General features: G+C 41.7%; 2 protein-coding genes across 2 annotated transcripts; one reads left to right on the top strand and one right to left on the bottom strand.

The window, feature by feature from the left end:
- The first annotated feature begins 911 nt into the window (after positions 1 to 911).
- On the top strand, positions 912 to 3,245 carry LOC6038266 (uncharacterized protein KIAA2013 homolog). The gene is made up of 2 exons (XM_038255802.1): positions 912 to 1,743; positions 1,806 to 3,245. The coding sequence occupies exons 1-2, from the start codon at positions 1,094 to 1,096 to the stop codon at positions 3,040 to 3,042; spliced, it is 1,887 nt and encodes a 628-aa protein (XP_038111730.1). The 5' UTR covers positions 912 to 1,093; the 3' UTR covers positions 3,043 to 3,245.
- Positions 3,246 to 10,272: 7,027 nt separating this feature from the next.
- On the bottom strand, positions 10,273 to 11,440 carry LOC6038267 (small nuclear ribonucleoprotein-associated protein B). Its single transcript, XM_001848039.2, has 2 exons — positions 11,243 to 11,440; positions 10,273 to 11,041 (listed from the first exon to the last, which is right to left on the bottom strand). Exons 1-2 carry the CDS (start codon positions 11,243 to 11,245, stop codon positions 10,430 to 10,432), a joined length of 615 nt encoding a protein of 204 aa, XP_001848091.2. The 5' UTR covers positions 11,246 to 11,440; the 3' UTR covers positions 10,273 to 10,429.
- Positions 11,441 to 17,831: the final 6,391 nt, after the last annotated feature.

The raw sequence follows: 17,831 nt of genomic DNA, 5'->3' as shown, positions 1-17,831 counted from the left end.
CACGCATAACAATCGTTTCCCGCACGGACCAGAGGACAAAGGCTCAGGAACCAACATCGACAACTACTTCTAACATAACATTTGGCATTGATTCTCAAGCAGTGCAACTTCGATCAAAAAAGCATCCTCTCGGTCAGCTGTGTGTCGGTAATATAATATAGATGTAAACAAATCTAAAATAGAACGAAAGTGGGTGGGGAACACGGTGGGGAAGGAAAAGAAGAGAGAGAGAAAGCATTTTTTTCCTCTCTCAAATTTTTGACATTTTTCGCCTTTGTTGGATAGAGACAGTAGAGGCCAGCACTTAATCAGCCGAGTAAAGTCCAAACTCGGCCATTGTTCAGCACTGAAGTAGCTGTTAGTGCTGTTTTCGATGCTGATAAGCTTTTACTCACAGCTATAAATGCGCATTAAATGCTGAACTGTGGCACAGTTTTAGTGCTGGATGCCCAAGTAACCATGCATGTGGTTAGTGTATGGAAAATTTTTATATGGTATCCTTATGGCTGGTAAAGGGTATTTTGGCTGAGTGTAAAGTTTTAGTACCCAATTATGAAAATGCAAAAACTTATAAAAATGGATTTCTGTTGCATGTGGAATAACATTTCAGTTCTTGCTGTATACTTCCCTGTGGGTCTCGTGGCGCAGGGGTAGCGGCTTCGGCTGCCGATCCCGATGATGCTATGAGACGCGGGTTCGATTCCCGCCTTATCCACTGAGCTTCTATCGGATGGTGAAGTAAAACGTCGGTCCCGGTTTCTCCTGTCTCGTCAGAGGCGCTGGAGCAGAAATCCCACGTTAGAGGAAGGCCATGCCCCGGGGGGCGTAGTGCCAATAGTTTCGTTTTTTTGTATACTTCCCTCAATATTCTAGTACTTCATCAAGGTTGGTCTCTCAAAACTTCAGTCGCAGGGTTTGTTTTGGTTTCGCGATTTTTCACCACTTTGACATCACCTATATCGAAAAAAATGGGATCAAAGTGAAAAAAAGTTACGATCGTGCAGTTTTCCATTGAAAAACATGCAATTATTGGTTTAGAAAACCGGAAGTCATCCTTCATCGTCCTCTGAAGTAACGCCCTGCAGCCGCCACAATGAACGCCAAGTTCGACACCAGTGAGTTCACCCGGCGCCTCAAGCGAACCTTCGACGGGAATCTGTCCTACCGGAAGATGTTTCTGCTGCTGTTTGTGGTGGCCGTGTTCCTGCTGTACATTGGCCCGTCCTTTCTGCGATGGTTGTTCAGTGGCAGCGAACCGGCCAAGGATCACACCTTCCGCTGCATGGACGACCGGTTGACGCCCTTCTACCTGCAGAATCTGGAGCATAACGTGAATATCCGGCACCAGCCGGCTTACGAGCACGAGCACGACGCCGTTCCGTACGTTGGCAATGGGTGGTTCGGGGTGGAGATTCAGGCGGACGCCCATTTGAACGTGTTCCGGGGGCGGGCGCTGCTGCAGCCGGTCGCGTTTCATCCGATTGTGAGCGTTGGAGGGGGAGGTGGGGGCGTGGAATCGGCGCGTGAGGCTACAGTTGTGGAGTATTTGAGCGGGATTGTGCACCGGTTCCAGTGCTTCCCCGAGGGGTACTTTGTGGCGTATCAATATTACGCGCATCGGACGATGCCGGCGGTGCTGGTGCAGGAGCTGCAGATAACCAACACCAAGAACCAGCTGGTGGACGTGGAGCTGGTGCTGCCGAGGATCACGGATTGGCCGACGGCGGTGACCAAGAGTGTGAAGTGGGTGGTGACTCGTGTGGGTTGATGGTTTCTTGTTATTAACTTGACTTTTATTTTTCTAGACTCCAGCACGGTTCGTCCATCCTCGAGTACCAGGTCATCACCGGTTTGGTGGATGTGGCCGCGCCGTCTTCCTCGTCTGACGAGAAACGCATTCGCGTGGTGTCGATCGTAGCACGGAAGCTGCCACGTGTGCTAACCTTGAAAAAGCGTGGCATGACCAAGCTGGAACTGCTGACCACGATCAACTACTCGGAACCGATTGGACGGGACAAGTACAGCTCGTACAAGGAGCAAACGGAGCAGGGCGCGATCGACGCCATGAACAAGGCGCTGCAGGCGGCGGAACATGGCGAGCATAACGCTTATTATGCGTTTAAGCGCGATCACGTGCGCGTTTGGAACAGTTTGTGGGAGACCGGATTCCACATCAGCACTTCGATGGCAGAGAACGTGCTGAACGGGAACGACATCAACGCGACCATGTACGCGGTCATTTCGCAGTCGCGCGCCTTTGAGTTTGAGGAGTCGAGTACGGCCCAGCGTAAGGCGGACATTGCGCGGGCGCTGACCTACGCCGAGGGTTGTTACGACAGCTATCACACGCTACAGGCGGAGAATCTGTGGAAGAAGATGAGCTCACTTGAAGAGTTGAACGGAGTTGTTGGCTCGTGGATGTTGACGTTGGAGAAGCAGGGCTGCCACAATCTGCTCAAAGCCGGCGCCAGCGGAATCGTCCAGGCGATGGTCCTCAGCTTTGGCGGCTTCCGCTTCAGCAATCAACACCTAGAGCTGAACATCCACCCGAAGTACCTCCACCGTGATTACGACTTCCGCCGGCTCAACTACGGCAACATGACCCACGTCAACGTCTCCATCGTCGTCCGCGACGACAACAAAGCCGTCCTCAGCGTCGCTCTGGACCGATCCGACCGCAACTATTACGCGTGCGACGCCGGTTGCCTCGACACGCCCGTCCAGCTGAGCCAGGTCAAAACCCTTTTCCCCGTCAAGCTGACCGAACCGCTCACCTCGATCCTCTACATAACCTCGGACAAAAGACACATGGAAGACCTTCGCCACGCGATCCACGTCAAAGAAGTCGTCGAAGCACCCGCCCACGAACATCATCTGATCGCGCTTCACCGGCACGGACACTCGCTCGGCGGCCTCCCCACCCTGTTCTGGGTGTCGATCTGCGTCATCATCGTCGTCTTTCACGTCTTTCTCTGCAAGCTGATAGTGAAGGAGTACTGCGAACCGCCGGACAAGATGCGCTACCGGTACAGCAAGCCTTAGTTGCTTCAAGTTTAAGCTTTAGTGATCGCTTGTATTAAGATTCCTAGATATGAGTTATGTGTAGAGAGAGAGAGTGACGTAACGCTGTGGTGTTGAAATAGAAGGAGGATGAGCGACGAATCGTGTGCGCGATTGTCACCGCCGCCGTTTGCAATAAAGAGGTCGGTTCCGAGCATGGTGGAACCGGCGGCACAATAATTAAATCTGTTCGCGAGTTCCAGTACTGCCCCTGATCGCATTAATGTCCCATATGCATTTGCATCGCTTTTGTGTTTTTGATGCCGTTTGGTTCAAAATCGTGTGCCTTTTAGAAAAGCTTACAACATCCAGTACTTTGCTCTAGAAATCAGGAGGGAATCCAATTTGTTTTGAAGAAAATTTAATCATCAGCCAACTGCTTCGGGGCCTCCAGTCCATCAGCTTTCAGGTCCAGGTTGATGTTTACTCCTCGGCGTCCGGGCGACCGAGCCGGGTTACATTGGCTTAGAATGGAGACGTTTGCCCCGCCTCTTTGCGCCGGTTATCCCATACCTCTTTCGGTTTTTGTTGTAACGCTTCCACGCAACATGACTTGTTGCGTTGCATATCACTTCCCAAACACGGACGGGAACTTCAAGTACCTAAAAGTGCTAAAAGTAGAGTGGAACACAGCTTTAAGGCAAAGTTCTTTGTCAAAACAAATTCCAAAATCATCACCGTTGTCATCCAGGGTTGTTACGGAGAAGTCGAAAAAAAAATCCGCGCGAAATCCACGCCATATTAACAAAAATAATTTCGCGACAACATACAAGAGAGTTTCATTTTTTTATGAAATAAAAAAATATTTGGGAACAAAATCAAGAACTCCATCAGAAGAAACACAAAAATCACATACACTCAACTCCCGGTGGTTGGTCCGTTGGTCACTTTTTCGTTTGACACTTTTTTAGTTTGTACCCCGTTGGTTGGTCAAAGTCAAACCAAAAAGTGACGAACTGTCACTTTTTACACGGCGCTCACGCACACTATCAAAACAAACGTTTAGTAGTGTGTGTGAACTCCGTGTAAAAGGGGTGTCAAACTAAAACGTGACCCCGTTCGTTTGACAACAGTTGGTGTCAAACCATCGGGGGTTGAGTGTACGATTAAATAAAGTTGTATTCAATAAAAAAAAATTGCCTCATGAGGCCGAATCTCAGAACGAGGAATCTTGAAACACCGAAAATTTTATGGACTTTTTTTTTTTGCTAGGATGAAGTGAACCAGAGGAAGAAGCCATAACAATCATTTTTGCAAAAAAAAAAAAGAAATTCTAAATTGAAATTGAAACATTAAGAAATTTGGATAATAAAAAATCAAATCAAATTTTAATTCTTAAATTAAAACAATTGAAAAGATCATAAAATTTATAAGTTTGAAAATCTTGAAAAATTAAAAATCTAGGGATTTGAAATTTTAAATGCAGTTCGTACTTGATGATTTTCGCCACTCAAAAAATCGAAACACGAAATTTGTATTATTTTCTTCTTAAAATTTCTCGAACCTAAAATATGTCCCCGAAAATACTCCAATTTTATCAGTTTTTCTGTAATCTATGATGGTGACAAAAAAATATCATTTAAGAATTTAAGAAATTTGCAGTTCTTTTCTCAAAAGGTTCGCGAAATTATTTTTTTAATTTAAGAATTAAAGAATTTTGGATCTTCAAATTAAAAAATTAGAGAATTTAAGAATTTAAGAATCTTAGAATTTAAGAATTTAATAATTTACGAATTTAAGAAGTTTAGAATTTAAGAATTTAATAATTTACGAATTTAAGAAGTTAAGAATTTAAGAATTTAGGAACTTACGAATTTAAGAAGTTAGGAATTTAAGAATTTGAGAATTTAAGAATTTAGGAATCTAAGAATTTAAGAATTTAAGATTTTAACAATTTAAGAATTCAAGAATTTCAGAATTTGAGCATTTGAGAATGTATATTTTTTATGCTCTTGGTTGTTTTTAATTTTCAATTTTTAGAATTTTAAAATTTTGACTCTATAAATTTTTTAAATTTTAAAAATGTTTGTAATTTCTGAAACTTCGAGTTTTGAATATTGTTGCTTGTTGTTTTGAAATTTTATTTTTCCTAAAGAATTTAGAAATTTAGAAAAAAAAATCTTTCTACGGGGTAGATTTTAATAAAATTCAAAGGCAAAGAGCCAGCATCAGTTACGTCCAATTAAGCTCATAAGCACAGTACGGCCACCGAAACAAGCCCCAATAATCATTTTTCTTACATCCTAATGTAAAACTTCGAGAAATATGATTCAAAAGATTATTATTTTTTTATGGATCCTTTATAAAATAAACAATAAATAAGGTTAAAAAGAACATTACTCAAAACTCAAAAGATATTAAATAAATCAGGGTGGCCACCAGATTTCGATTTTCAATTTCCCGGTTTTTTCCCGGTTTTCTCCCGAGCCCAGAAGGAATTTTCCGATTTTTTTTTAAACCAAACTACAATGTTTTTTTAGGCTAACGTTAGTACCAACATACTTTTTGAACGCATACATTTGGTTCAAAGTTTGAATTCCTCAAGAAATCTTTCAAATCTTGAGTAAAAAGTAAGTAAGTTGTAAACGAAGCCGTATTTATCTGTTTCCAATCCAAACATCTAATTTCCATAATGATTGGGATTTTTCATCATCATACATATAGATTGTATAACCTCAAAATAAAAAAAAATCGTTTTATTTTTTAGAATGAGATTAATTATTACTACAATTTATTAATTTTAAAGAAAAGAATTGCAAAAAAAAATGTTATCAACAGTTATGTAAATGCTCGTTAATTCGTTAGTTGACTCGAAAAATCAGGGACCAAAAAATATTTTTCAAAAAACATCAAAATTTCAATTGAAATTTGAGTGCAACCAGCTGAAATCAATATAAAATGCATTCCCTTGCGTTTGGAATCATTTTTAAGCATGTTTGGGTTTATTTAATAATCTTTTATTTTTTTAAATCTTACACCTTTACTTTTTTTTTTGTTACCGCCAAATCTTACATTTTTTGAAGACAAAACAAATAAACTAGTGTAAAATGTGTTTGAACACTTTTTGCATTCAAATGTTGAGACTATGGATTGTTCCCCCACTTGACCCCGGCCAGAGCCGAGGGACAAAAATTTTGAAAAATATTAGCATCGGCCTTATTTTCAACATGATCTCAATTTTTGTGTTGATGTAGTAACCACCTAAAAGTGATTGCCTGTATTTCAAGTGACGTTTTTGTAGCAGAATTCTAAATATATTGTATTTTTAAAATATCTGAAAATTTTACATAAATTTCAAACGACATTTAAAAAAACTTTGCAAAAAAAATCATTGCAAGTTATCCGTAATAATTTGTCCGGCTGAGAATCTCAAATATTATCAAATAAAATAATATTTATAAACAGAAACTCCATGATATTATTATTTTTATGTTGAAATATGTTATAATTCAACGGTTCCCAACCTTTTCTAGGCTAGGTACCCTTTTTAGTGCTACTTAAGCTGCTGGTACCCCCTAGCGTTCATACATGAAATTTTTCGTTTGCATGAGATTTTTTTACATTTCAATTCACGAAGAAAGAAACATGAATTCACGTAAGTTAGAAGTATTGGAGTTGTAAATTTGATTTAAAAAATAATTAAACAAAACATTTTTGAAAAAAGAAATAGATCTTATTTACTCTGTGATCAATAGGTCAAATGCTGTATCAAGTAGGCGAAAACCTGTTTTACCCCCAATTCAACAAATTGTTAAAAAATATTTTAATTCATTCTAAATGGCTTTTTTTTTCAATAAAATTTACAACTCCAAAACTTCTAACTTACGTGAAATTTTCCGAGGATTCCGAATATGACAAAAATGAGACTAAAAAGTGCCGCTATGGAAGCCAACAGGGCAAAAACTAACGTTGTAAAATGTTTGACACAGAAAAATCGAAAAACACTGAGAAAAACTGCGATTGGCCAAAAAGTTATTACCGTAGGCTTATAGTCCATGAAATTCCCTAACTTTTGACTTATGGGAGTATGGGTGTTGGAGGCTGTTGCAAAAAGATATTAAGGTTTAAAAAAAATCCATTTTTAACAGTAATTTGCAAAAGCTATGAGAAAAAGTTAAACAAATCCTGCATGTCTATGGCTCATTTTGAAGTGCTTCAAAAGACCTTTCGAATGCATCTAAGAGTGTTAAAATTGATGAAGTTTTACGTAGACGCGAGCAATTTTAAGATTTTTTATGTTTTTTGGACCTCAAACTTCAAAGCCCGTTTTACCCCACTTCCCTTTGTCGTAGAGGGCTCATATTTGGCATGAGTTCATCTCATGTATAGACAAACAAACGCTGAAAGTTTCATCCAAATCGGAGCACCTAAATACGACCTGTTACACATTGGTGAAAAACTCGCTCTTAATAAAGCTTCAAAATAAAATGTTGTTCTCTGTTTTTCTTTAAAACTATCTACTGAAAATGTCTTTAAATTTAGAGATTTTGCTTTTTGGGTGTTTTTGAAACCGCCTTGAGTCAGGGGTATTAAAAAACACCCAAAAAGCAAAAACTTTAAATTTGGTTTATTGGACTTTTTCAAAAAAACTCCAGAATTATTCTATTAAATGGATGAGAAAATTCTTTTCTGCTTTCTTTTTTGAACATTTTTGATCCATTCTTTTGTTCCATATACAAATTTGAAACAAATAATTGTAGAAAAAAAAAACAAAAAAAAAATCAAAAACGGTGCACTTTACTTCAAATTCATAAAATTTCTAAACGAATGCAAATTATAGATTTATCATTCAAATATTTTTTAAACATTTTCTGATTGGTCAAAAACAATTCGCCCGTAATTCATTGCACCTTAAGCATGGTTGTTATTTTTTTGATTCAAAGCTATTGGTTTTTTTATTCTCTCAAATATTTTGTTTGGGACAAATGTTCGCCATTGCGGGGTTTGTCCTCCGGACCCCCTGAGACCACTCGTGGTACCCCCAGGGGTACATGTACCCTAGGTTGAGAATCGCTGGTAGAGGAAACATTTTGCTTAATTAAAAAAAAATCGCCATGTAAAAATATAATAGGATACAAAAAACATCCATAACCAAGAAGCATGAGTCTACTACACAAATTCAAACATAGTTTTCGCGAATTCTTCATTTATAATAACAGGAATAATATTCTAATTGAGAAAAGAACATATTGAATAAATTAAAGAGGCTTTTGTCAAATTTTAACCAAACTTAAAATATTTTCCCGGTTTGTCAGTCGAATTCCCGAGTTTTTCCCGGTTTTCTCCCGGTGGATAAAAATCCCGGTTTTTTCCCGGTTTTCCCGGTTTTTTCCCGAGGTGGCCACCCTGAAATAAATATTTAAAGGCGGTAAGCAGATGTTCAAAAATTATTTGAGTGTAACAATAAATTTCTTTAAGAAATCCTCAACAATACATTAAAAAAAATATATCTTCATTAAGATTATTTCGACGTATTCTCTTAATAAGATTACAAACAAAAATTTTCGGAAGAAAATTCAATTTTTTTCATTAACTTTTTCTAAGAAATCAAATCGCAAATTCAAAAACAATTACCCTGATTCCTGATAATACTTTCTTTTTAAATTGAAAGTAATTAAATCTCTCTCAATTATTTTACTAACCAAATTTCACATCCGCGCGAAATCCGCGCCTAAGCAAAATTAGCCAGCTAATCCGCGCCATCCGCGCCGTTCGTAACAACCCAATTTAATAATTTAATAATTTAAAAAAAAATGATAATTTAATAACTTTCTCAAATAATTAAGAATTTAAGAATTTAAAAAAATCCATGTTAATTTTTTGTAATTTTACGATGTGAGAATTCATGTTTCCTTTTGCGTTTTTGTTGCAGACAGTTTCAAATTATGAATTTTAATTTTTTGTTTAATTGAATAAGTAAATTCTGAAATTTTCAATTGTAGACGGCAACAGAATCTTTTTTTAGAATTTTTAATAAACAATTCAAAATTTAAATTTTAGATTGAAAAAAACATAAAAAATCTAAAAAGATCTAAAGATTATAAAGCTTTTTGAAATTTTGTAATTTTTGGCATTTTGTAATTTTGAAATTGTAATAGAGTTATCTACGTGCGCATGTATTGCGTGTACGTACATGAAAAAAGTGAGGTTAAATTTTGTACCGACCAGCAAATCAAATGGTGTGCTAGTGTGCGTGAGAGCGGGCTTAGATAACTCTATTAATATGATCGCTCAATATTTATTGTTTGCTATATCAAAAAATGCCTGGAACCTTTGGATACGAGGTTTTTAAGCGAAAATGGCGTTCGAAAGGTGAACGCCCGAAATGTCAAAATCACGCAGTGGTACCAACATTACGGAAAAAGTGTGCAATGGCATGACAGCCACATTTTTTTCTAATGTTGGTGCTACTGCGCGATTTTGACATTTCGGGCGTTCACCTTTCGAACGCATGGCTTTCTACCTATATACAGCCTTGTTTCCTGATATACAGCCTTGTTTCGAACGCCATCTTCGCTTAAAAACCTGTATACCGATCTAAAAAATAATAAATCTAAGGGTTAAATCCAATCCGGAACATACCCTAAGAGTCATTTATGTACATCCATATGTTTATATCTCTGGAAAAAGTTTAACATATGAGTCAGAAGATAAAAATTAAATGTATCATGTGAATTTTTACTCGCACTCAACGAAAAAGATTGAATTTATTTAATAGCTTATAGTATTTTCCTTTGTAGCTTGAAAGAAATTCTATCGTTCTCAATTATTTTATTTATCAAAATTGCTATCCGCGCGAAATCCGCACCTGAACAAAATTAGCCAGCAAATCCGCGTCAGATCCGCGCCGTCCGTAACAACCCTGCATATGAAAGCCGGGTGACTATGAGGAAGGCAACAACCACCTCAAAGTGAATTAGGGGAACAGCATCTAATTCCAGCGTGCCTCTAATGTTGGCAGGTCAGAACATTGACATTCAATTAAAGCTAATTAAAAGCGTTTTCAACTGAACTCGAGTGATAAATAGCTCAATAAGAAGTGAGCAAGCAAGTGTCTATCAAAAGTTTTGCAAAATTAGTTGTTTAAATAGCGAAAATCAACAAATTGGATGGAGTTAGGAGCGAGTGCTTAACCTGCCAAACATACGAGAATTTCCCCTAAGTAACGTTTTTGTAAGCTTTCGAAGTAAACTTAATCAACAAAGCAGATGGTTACAGTTAATCCATTTCAAATTCAGTACCTTTATTGAACTTTACTCGGTGAACTCGGCAAATACACATGAGGGCAGGAAAATGGAAAATTCAATTCGTCCACACTAATCAAAGTGACTTATCTTAACTCTAGTAGAAGCAGATGCACAAAGCGAACCTAATACGGCCTCGGTGGCGGTCCACCCCGCATCATACCGGGCGGGGGTCCTCGCATCGGTGGTGGTGCACCCCGCGCCATTCCCGCCATCGGATTCATTCCTCCCGGGCCGGGCATCATTCCTGGCGGCGGCCCTGGGATCATCGGTCGCATCTGGGGCGGTGCCGAAACCTGGCCACCGCGTCCAACGGGAGCCATGTGCTGCTGGGAGGGTCCTCCAACGCCGCGGACCGGCCCCTGAAGTCCGGCCGGAACGCCGGCAATATTGGCGGGCATTCCCCGACCGGCGACACGTCCCATGCCGGGTCCGGGGGCGCCACCCGGAATCGGCACTCGCGGCAGACCCTCCTCCGGTGGCGGTGGACCTTCCACGGTCAGCGAGACAATGTTGCCGCCGCGGAGCAGGACAAACCCGAGGACGCGCTTCTCCTCGCGCTCCGGCAGTTTGGTGTTCTTCGGCTTGATCTTACGGAATTCTTCGCAGTCCCCCAGGATGAGGTTCATGTGTTTGTCGAACGCCTTGAACGTCCCGATGAAGGTTCGCGAGTCTTGCAGGACAATCCGCACCCGATAGTTCAGGAGCTGGATCATCTTGTTGTTCTTGCCGATCGTCTGGAATGAGTAATGGACATGATTAGAAACAGCTCAAACTTACACGTCCCCCGCCATCGGAACATCCCCAAGGCCTTTAATTTCAATAGTAAACAAAACGTTTATCGGAACAATCCCAGCCATTTTGCAAAAGCCATAACCTCTTCCGGGGAGGCAATACCAAGCCGAATTTTCAACCCCCAAATTTATCACCAAACTCACCATTTTGACTGGTTTTTTCAGCAGTCACCGTTGAACAAAGTATTTATGCGGTTAAATTTGATATTTTGGTCTCAAAATACACTTTTCAAAAAAGCAAAAAAGCGAATTCCGGCCGCTTCGGATGCGGCAACCGGAGCGTTTCGTTCGCGAACACAAGCGGGTTTTCTTCTCGGCCTGCTGCTTGCCTGCCGCTGACAGCTTGTTTGACAGCTCGTAAAGAGATCGATATTTCAGACCGGGAGCTGCGCAGCATGGTTGCTCGGCGTCGGTAAAGAAGATAATATCGACGGTTTTATCGATTCCAACAGAGGGCAGAGAAATAAAGCTTGAGTAAATTTTGCAGACATTCAGGAGGAAATAAATAAATAATTTTGAATAATTTTAAAAATAGCAACCAACAACACAAATTATTTCAACGTACTGGTGTGCTGAACAGTTCGGTAAACTGTAGACTACCAAATTCGGTAAAAAAAATTTGGGAGGATGTAGGGCTGGAAAAATGCAATTTTTTGGACAAATAAACGATTTCAATACTTCAATTTTCGACCGAATTTTCATTTGAAAACCGCCTGATTTGGTGAAAACACACTCCGAGTCCCCATAAAAAATGGATAAATTCAAATTTGGTATGGAACTGGTTCCGGTTCAGCACATCCCCTTTCAAATGCGCCCAAGAGCTTAAATCCATAATGTGGGCTCTGAGAAACCCCTACCACAAAATTGAGCACTTTTTACCACACACGGACGTCACGCGTGCTCTACAGTAAATTAAGCGCCAAAATTCGGATATTGGAGGTAGACGAATTCTGTCATTGTCAATCGATCGGGCGTCGAAAATCGATCGTCCATGATTTTTTGCAGATTTTTCGAATGAATATTTTTCGAGAAATGATTTGGGAACGAAGCTTGATTTGGCGTCGGAGCCAAAAACAAACACTATACCTTTCTTTAGTAAGAAAGGCAAAAATACCAAAATTCGGTAATGAAGTTCATTATTAAATAGGTTTTACGCCGACTCGAATTGGAGGTTAGAAAGGAGTGCACTGTTTAAATGGACTTAGCACAGTTCGATGCGAACGTCGATTTTGTTCGGGAAAATTCCTCGACAATCGACGAAGACCATGTAAACAGTGCACACGAGCTGTCATATGACGTCACGGTTTTACGCCGACTCGGTTTTTAGGTTAGAAATTTGACAGCTTGGCTGCACTGTTTACATTTTTTGAACGTGTCTCTCAGTAAAAATGTGTGTGCGTGTGCGCTCATGACCCCTAAACCTAAAAACCGAGTCGGCGTAAAACCTAATTGTTCGTCGTACAACGCGTACAACCGATTTTCGGTAAAATTTTGTTCATTATGACAGATGGTTTTCCGATTTTATCTTAACCGATTTATCAACTACCGAATTCGATAAAAAAATCGACGCTAATTTATTTTTATTAGGTCCTTTTTGGTACCGAGACCTGGTTAGGACCGAAGATCAAATACATAAAAAAAAAGTTCAAGATGGTATGTCAGAGACATAACCGAAAGACATAGGACCAAACAATTTGAATGAGTTTTTGGATTGCTAGTGAAATCTGGAATAAGATTATTTTATTTTGTTTCATAGATTTGTCGGCAAAATTGTCATAAATGTTCTCCCAAGGTGAACCTTCTTTGAGGGCACCGGCAACTCCAGGTTAGGGCCACAACGGTCGAAATGTCAATTTTTTATGTTCAGTATCAAAAACCATGAATTTTGATACCCATAATGCAACAACTCGTATGGTTTTGTAAATGTCCTCCCAGGCCCCGGGGGAACCTTCTTTGAGGGCAGCGGCCACGGTTTTGGCCACCACTGTCGAAATGGCAATTTTCATGTTCAGTATCAAAAACCATGAATTTCGATATCCATATTGCCAAAACTCGTATGGTTCTGTAAAAGGCCCTCCGGGCCTCGGGGGAACCTGCTTTAAGATCACCGCCCACTCCAGGGTGTGGCCACTACTGTCGAAATGACCATTATCATGTTCAGTATCAAAAACCATGAATTTTGATACCCATATTGCCACTACTCGTATGGTTCTGTAAATGTCCCCCCAGGCCCTGGGGGAACCTTCTTTGAGGGCACCGGCCACTCCAGGTTGTGGCCACTACTGTCGAAATGGCCATTATTATGTTCAGTATCAAAAACCATGAATTTTGATACCCATATTGTCACTACTCTTATGGTTCTGTAAACACTGTCGAAATGGCCATTTTCATGTTCAGTATCAAAAACCATGAATTTCGATATCCATATTGCCAAAACTCGTATGGTTCTGTAAAAGGCCCTCCGGGCCCCGGGAGAACCTGCTTTAAGATCACCGGCCACTCCAGGGTGTGGCCACTACTGTCGAAATGTCAATTTTCATGTACAGTATCAAAAACCATGAATTTTGATACCCATATTGCAACAACTCGTATGGTTCTGTAAATGTTCTCCCAGGCCCCGGGGGAACCTTCTTTGAGGGCAGTGGCCACTCCAGGTTTTGGCCACCACTGTCGAAATGGCCATTATCATGTTCAGTATCAAAAACCATGAATTTTGATACCCATATTGCCAAAACTCGTATAATTCTGTAAAAGGCCCTCCAGGCCTCGGGGGAACCTGCTTTGAGATCACTGGACACTTCAGGTTGAGGCCACTACTGTCGAAATGGCCATTATTATGTTCAGTATCAAAAACCATGAATTTTGATACCCATATTGTCACTACTCTTATGGTTCTGTAAACACTGTCGAAATGGCCATTTTCATGTTCAGTATCAAAAACCATGAATTTCGATATCCATATTGCCAAAACTCGTATGGTTCTGTAAAAGGCCCTCCGGGCCCCGGGAGAACCTGCTTTAAGATCACCGGCCACTCCAGGGTGTGGCCACTACTGTCGAAATGTCAATTTTCATGTACAGTATCAAAAACCATGAATTTTGATACCCATATTGCAACAACTCGTATGGTTCTGTAAATGTCCTCCCAGGCCCCGGGGGAACCTTCTTTGAGGGCAGTGGCCACTCCAGGTTTTGGCCACCACTGTCGAAATGGCCATTATCATGTTCAGTATCAAAAACCATGAATTTTGATACCCATATTGCCAAAACTCGTATAATTCTGTAAAAGGCCCTCCAGGCCTCGGGGGAACCTGCTTTAAGATCACCGGCCACTCCAGGGTGTGGCCACTACTGTCGAAATGACCATTATCATGTTCAGTATCAAAAACCATGAATTTTGATACCCATATTGCCACTACTCGTATGGTTCTGTAAATGTCCCCCCAGGCCCTGGGGGAACCTTCTTTGAGGGCACCGGCCACTCCAGGTTGTGGCCACTACTGTCGAAATGGCCATTATTATGTTCAGTATCAAAACCATGAATTTTGATACCCATATTGTCACTACTCTTATGGTTCTGTAAACACTGTCGAAATGGCCATTTTCATGTTCAGTATCAAAACCATGAATTTCGATATCCATATTGCCAAAACTCGTATGGTTCTGTAAAAGGCCCTCCGGGCCCGGGAGAACCTGCTTTAAGATCACCGGCCACTCCAGGGTGTGGCCACTACTGTCGAAATGTCAATTTTCATGTACAGTATCAAAAACCATGAATTTTGATACCCATATTGCAACAACTCGTATGGTTCTGTAAATGTTCTCCCAGGCCCCGGGGGAACCTTCTTTGAGGGCAGTGGCCACTCCAGGTTTTGGCCACCACTGTCGAAATGGCCATTATCATGTTCAGTATCAAAACCATGAATTTTGATACCCATATTGCCAAAACTCGTATAATTCTGTAAAAGGCCCTCCAGGCCTCGGGGGAACCTGCTTTGAGATCACTGGACACTTCAGGTTGAGGCCACTACTGTCGAAATGGCCATTATTATGTTCAGTATCAAAAACCATGAATTTTGATACCCATATTGTCACTACTCTTATGGTTCTGTAAACACTGTCGAAATGGCCATTTTCATGTTCAGTATCAAAAACCATGAATTTCGATATCCATATTGCCAAAACTCGTATGGTTCTGTAAAAGGCCCTCCGGGCCCCGGGAGAACCTGCTTTAAGATCACCGGCCACTCCAGGGTGTGGCCACTACTGTCGAAAAGTCAATTTTCATGTACAGTATCAAAAACCATGAATTTTGATACCCATATTGCAACAACTCGTATGGTTCTGTAAATGTCCTCCCAGGCCCCGGGGAAACCTTCTTTGAGGGCAGTGGCCACTCCAGGTTTTGGCCACCACTGTCGAAATGGCCATTATCATGTTCAGTATCAAAAACCATGAATTTTGATACCCATATTGCCAAAACTCGTATAATTCTGTAAAAGGCCCTCCAGGCCTCGGGGGAACCTGCTTTGAGATCACTGGACACTTCAGGTTGTGGCCACTACTGTCGAAATGGCCATTTTCATGTTCAGTATCAAAAACCATAAATTTCGATATCCATATTGCCAAAACTCGTATGATTCTGTAAATGTCCCCCCAGGCCCTGGGGGAACCTTCTTTGAGGGCACCGGCCGCTCCAGGTTGTGGCCACTACTGTCGAAATGGCCATTATCATGTTCAGTATCAAAAACCATGAATTTTGATACCCATATTGCCACTACTCGTATGGTTCTGTAAATGTCCCCCCAGGCCCTGGGGGAACCTTCTTTGAGGGCACCGGCCGCTCCAGGTTGTGGCCACTACTGTCGAAATGGCCATTATCATGTTCAGTATCAAAAACCATGAATTTTGATACCCATATTGCCACTACTCGTATGGTTCTGTAAATGTCCCCCCAGGCCCTGGGGGAACCTTCTTTAAGGGCACCGGCCACTCCAGGTTGTGGCCACTACTGTCGAAATGGCCATTGTCATGTTCAGTATCAAAAACTATGAATTTTGATACCCATATTGCCACAACTCGTATGGTTCTATAAATGTTCCCCCGGGCTCCGGGGGAACCGGCCACTCCAGGTTTTTTCCACCACTGTTGAATTGGCCATTTTGACGTAGACTTACGTCTTTGTCGAAGGTACTGGGGTGTCATTCCAAAAAACCCGGGCCGAAGGCCCTGGATTACTGCGTCATCCGTCAAACGCTTATATCTTCCTTCCCTCTACACTCAAACCCCGATGGTTTGACACCAACTGTTGTCAAACGAACGGGGTCACGTTTTAGTTTGACACCCCTTTTACACGGAGTTCACACACACTACTAAACGTTTGTTTTGAAAGTGTGCGTGAGCGCCGTGTAAAAAGTGACAGTTCGTCACTTTTTAGTTTGACTTTGACCAACCAACGGGGTACAAACTAAAAAAGTGTCAAACGAAAAAGTGACCAACCAGGGGTAGGACACAAAGTAACTGAGTGACTCAATTTTACAAAATTACTCAATGTGGCTCAAAGTTACTCAATCTTCCTCTTGATTTTTTTTCGCCGAGTTGCGGAATTTGTGAATAAATGTTGACCACGTTGACAGAAGAGCGTGTTTACAAATACATTAGAAATATTTTCACGCCACGAAAGTTCAGTCAGTCAACGATACCGGGAACAAACTATTCCGCCCGACGACGACGTCGATTCCGCCTGTTACGGATTGCCTTCACGCTCGGTGTCAAACAGCTGATCGTCGATGTCAACAAGATGGACTCGACCGAGCCCCCGTACAACGAGGCCCGTTTCGGGAATCAAGAAGGAAGTTTCGTCCTACATCAAGAAAGATCGGCTACAACCCTTCGCTATCGTGCCTCCGGGAACGGAAAGCGTTGTGAACAAGCCCAATATCGCCATCGTCTCCGCCTCGGTCAACCTGACCGATGAATTCAAGTCCGTCGAAATGCACGAAGAAGCCCTGCTGGACAACGCCACAACACCGGCGTCGTGGATACGTCGCCGGTGACTCGAAGAACTCACCGCCCAGGTCATCGTGCTGAACCACCCCGATCAGATCTCCAACGGCCACACCGCTCAAACCGCGAGTTCAGCCAGATCAAGGAGAAGGTCTTTCGTCTTTCCGGCAAGTCGAGATGGGCAGTGGCCGGATCGGGTCATGCTCGTGCAGCAGGAGGTTTGAGCGGTTCCAAAAGCCAGCGAAGTGCCAGCACACCAAAATCGTAGTCGTCTGAAGCAGTCGCTCCGATCTTTTCTTATTTTTACCAGAGACTAAGCGAATGATGCGTTTTTTTATTGTGTTTGTATTTACTTATTTATTTTGCTCCAAAATCATACCTAGACCCCCGGCAGAGTGATGACATGAATCTTAGCGGTACCCTTTTGCATTTTGGCCTCGATGGCCTTCTTCTCACGCACGGTTGCGGCGATCTTCTTTGCGGCAGCCTATGTTGCTCCGGCAGTTCCCTTCTTCTTGTGGATAGCACCTCCAGTGTCACCGGTGGCTTCTTTTTCAGCACCTTGCTGACAATCTCCAGGTTGCGTTTCTTCTCGCCCGGCAGCGTGATTGGGCGCGCTTTTGCTTCACGCCGATTACGCGGTCCTTCGTTGGTCAGCTTCTCCTGGAACTCTCCGACAGACGCCGTCGTCGAATTGGCGACGTTGGCAGCAGTCACCAGCTCTCATC

The sequence above is a fragment of the Culex quinquefasciatus genome, chromosome 2, assembly GCF_015732765.1.
Source record: "Culex quinquefasciatus strain JHB chromosome 2, VPISU_Cqui_1.0_pri_paternal, whole genome shotgun sequence".
In the NCBI taxonomy this organism is placed as follows: Eukaryota; Metazoa; Arthropoda; class Insecta; order Diptera; family Culicidae; genus Culex; species Culex quinquefasciatus.
The sequence above is the reverse complement of the archived record's forward strand: the minus strand, read 5'-3'. Positions and strand labels throughout refer to the sequence as shown.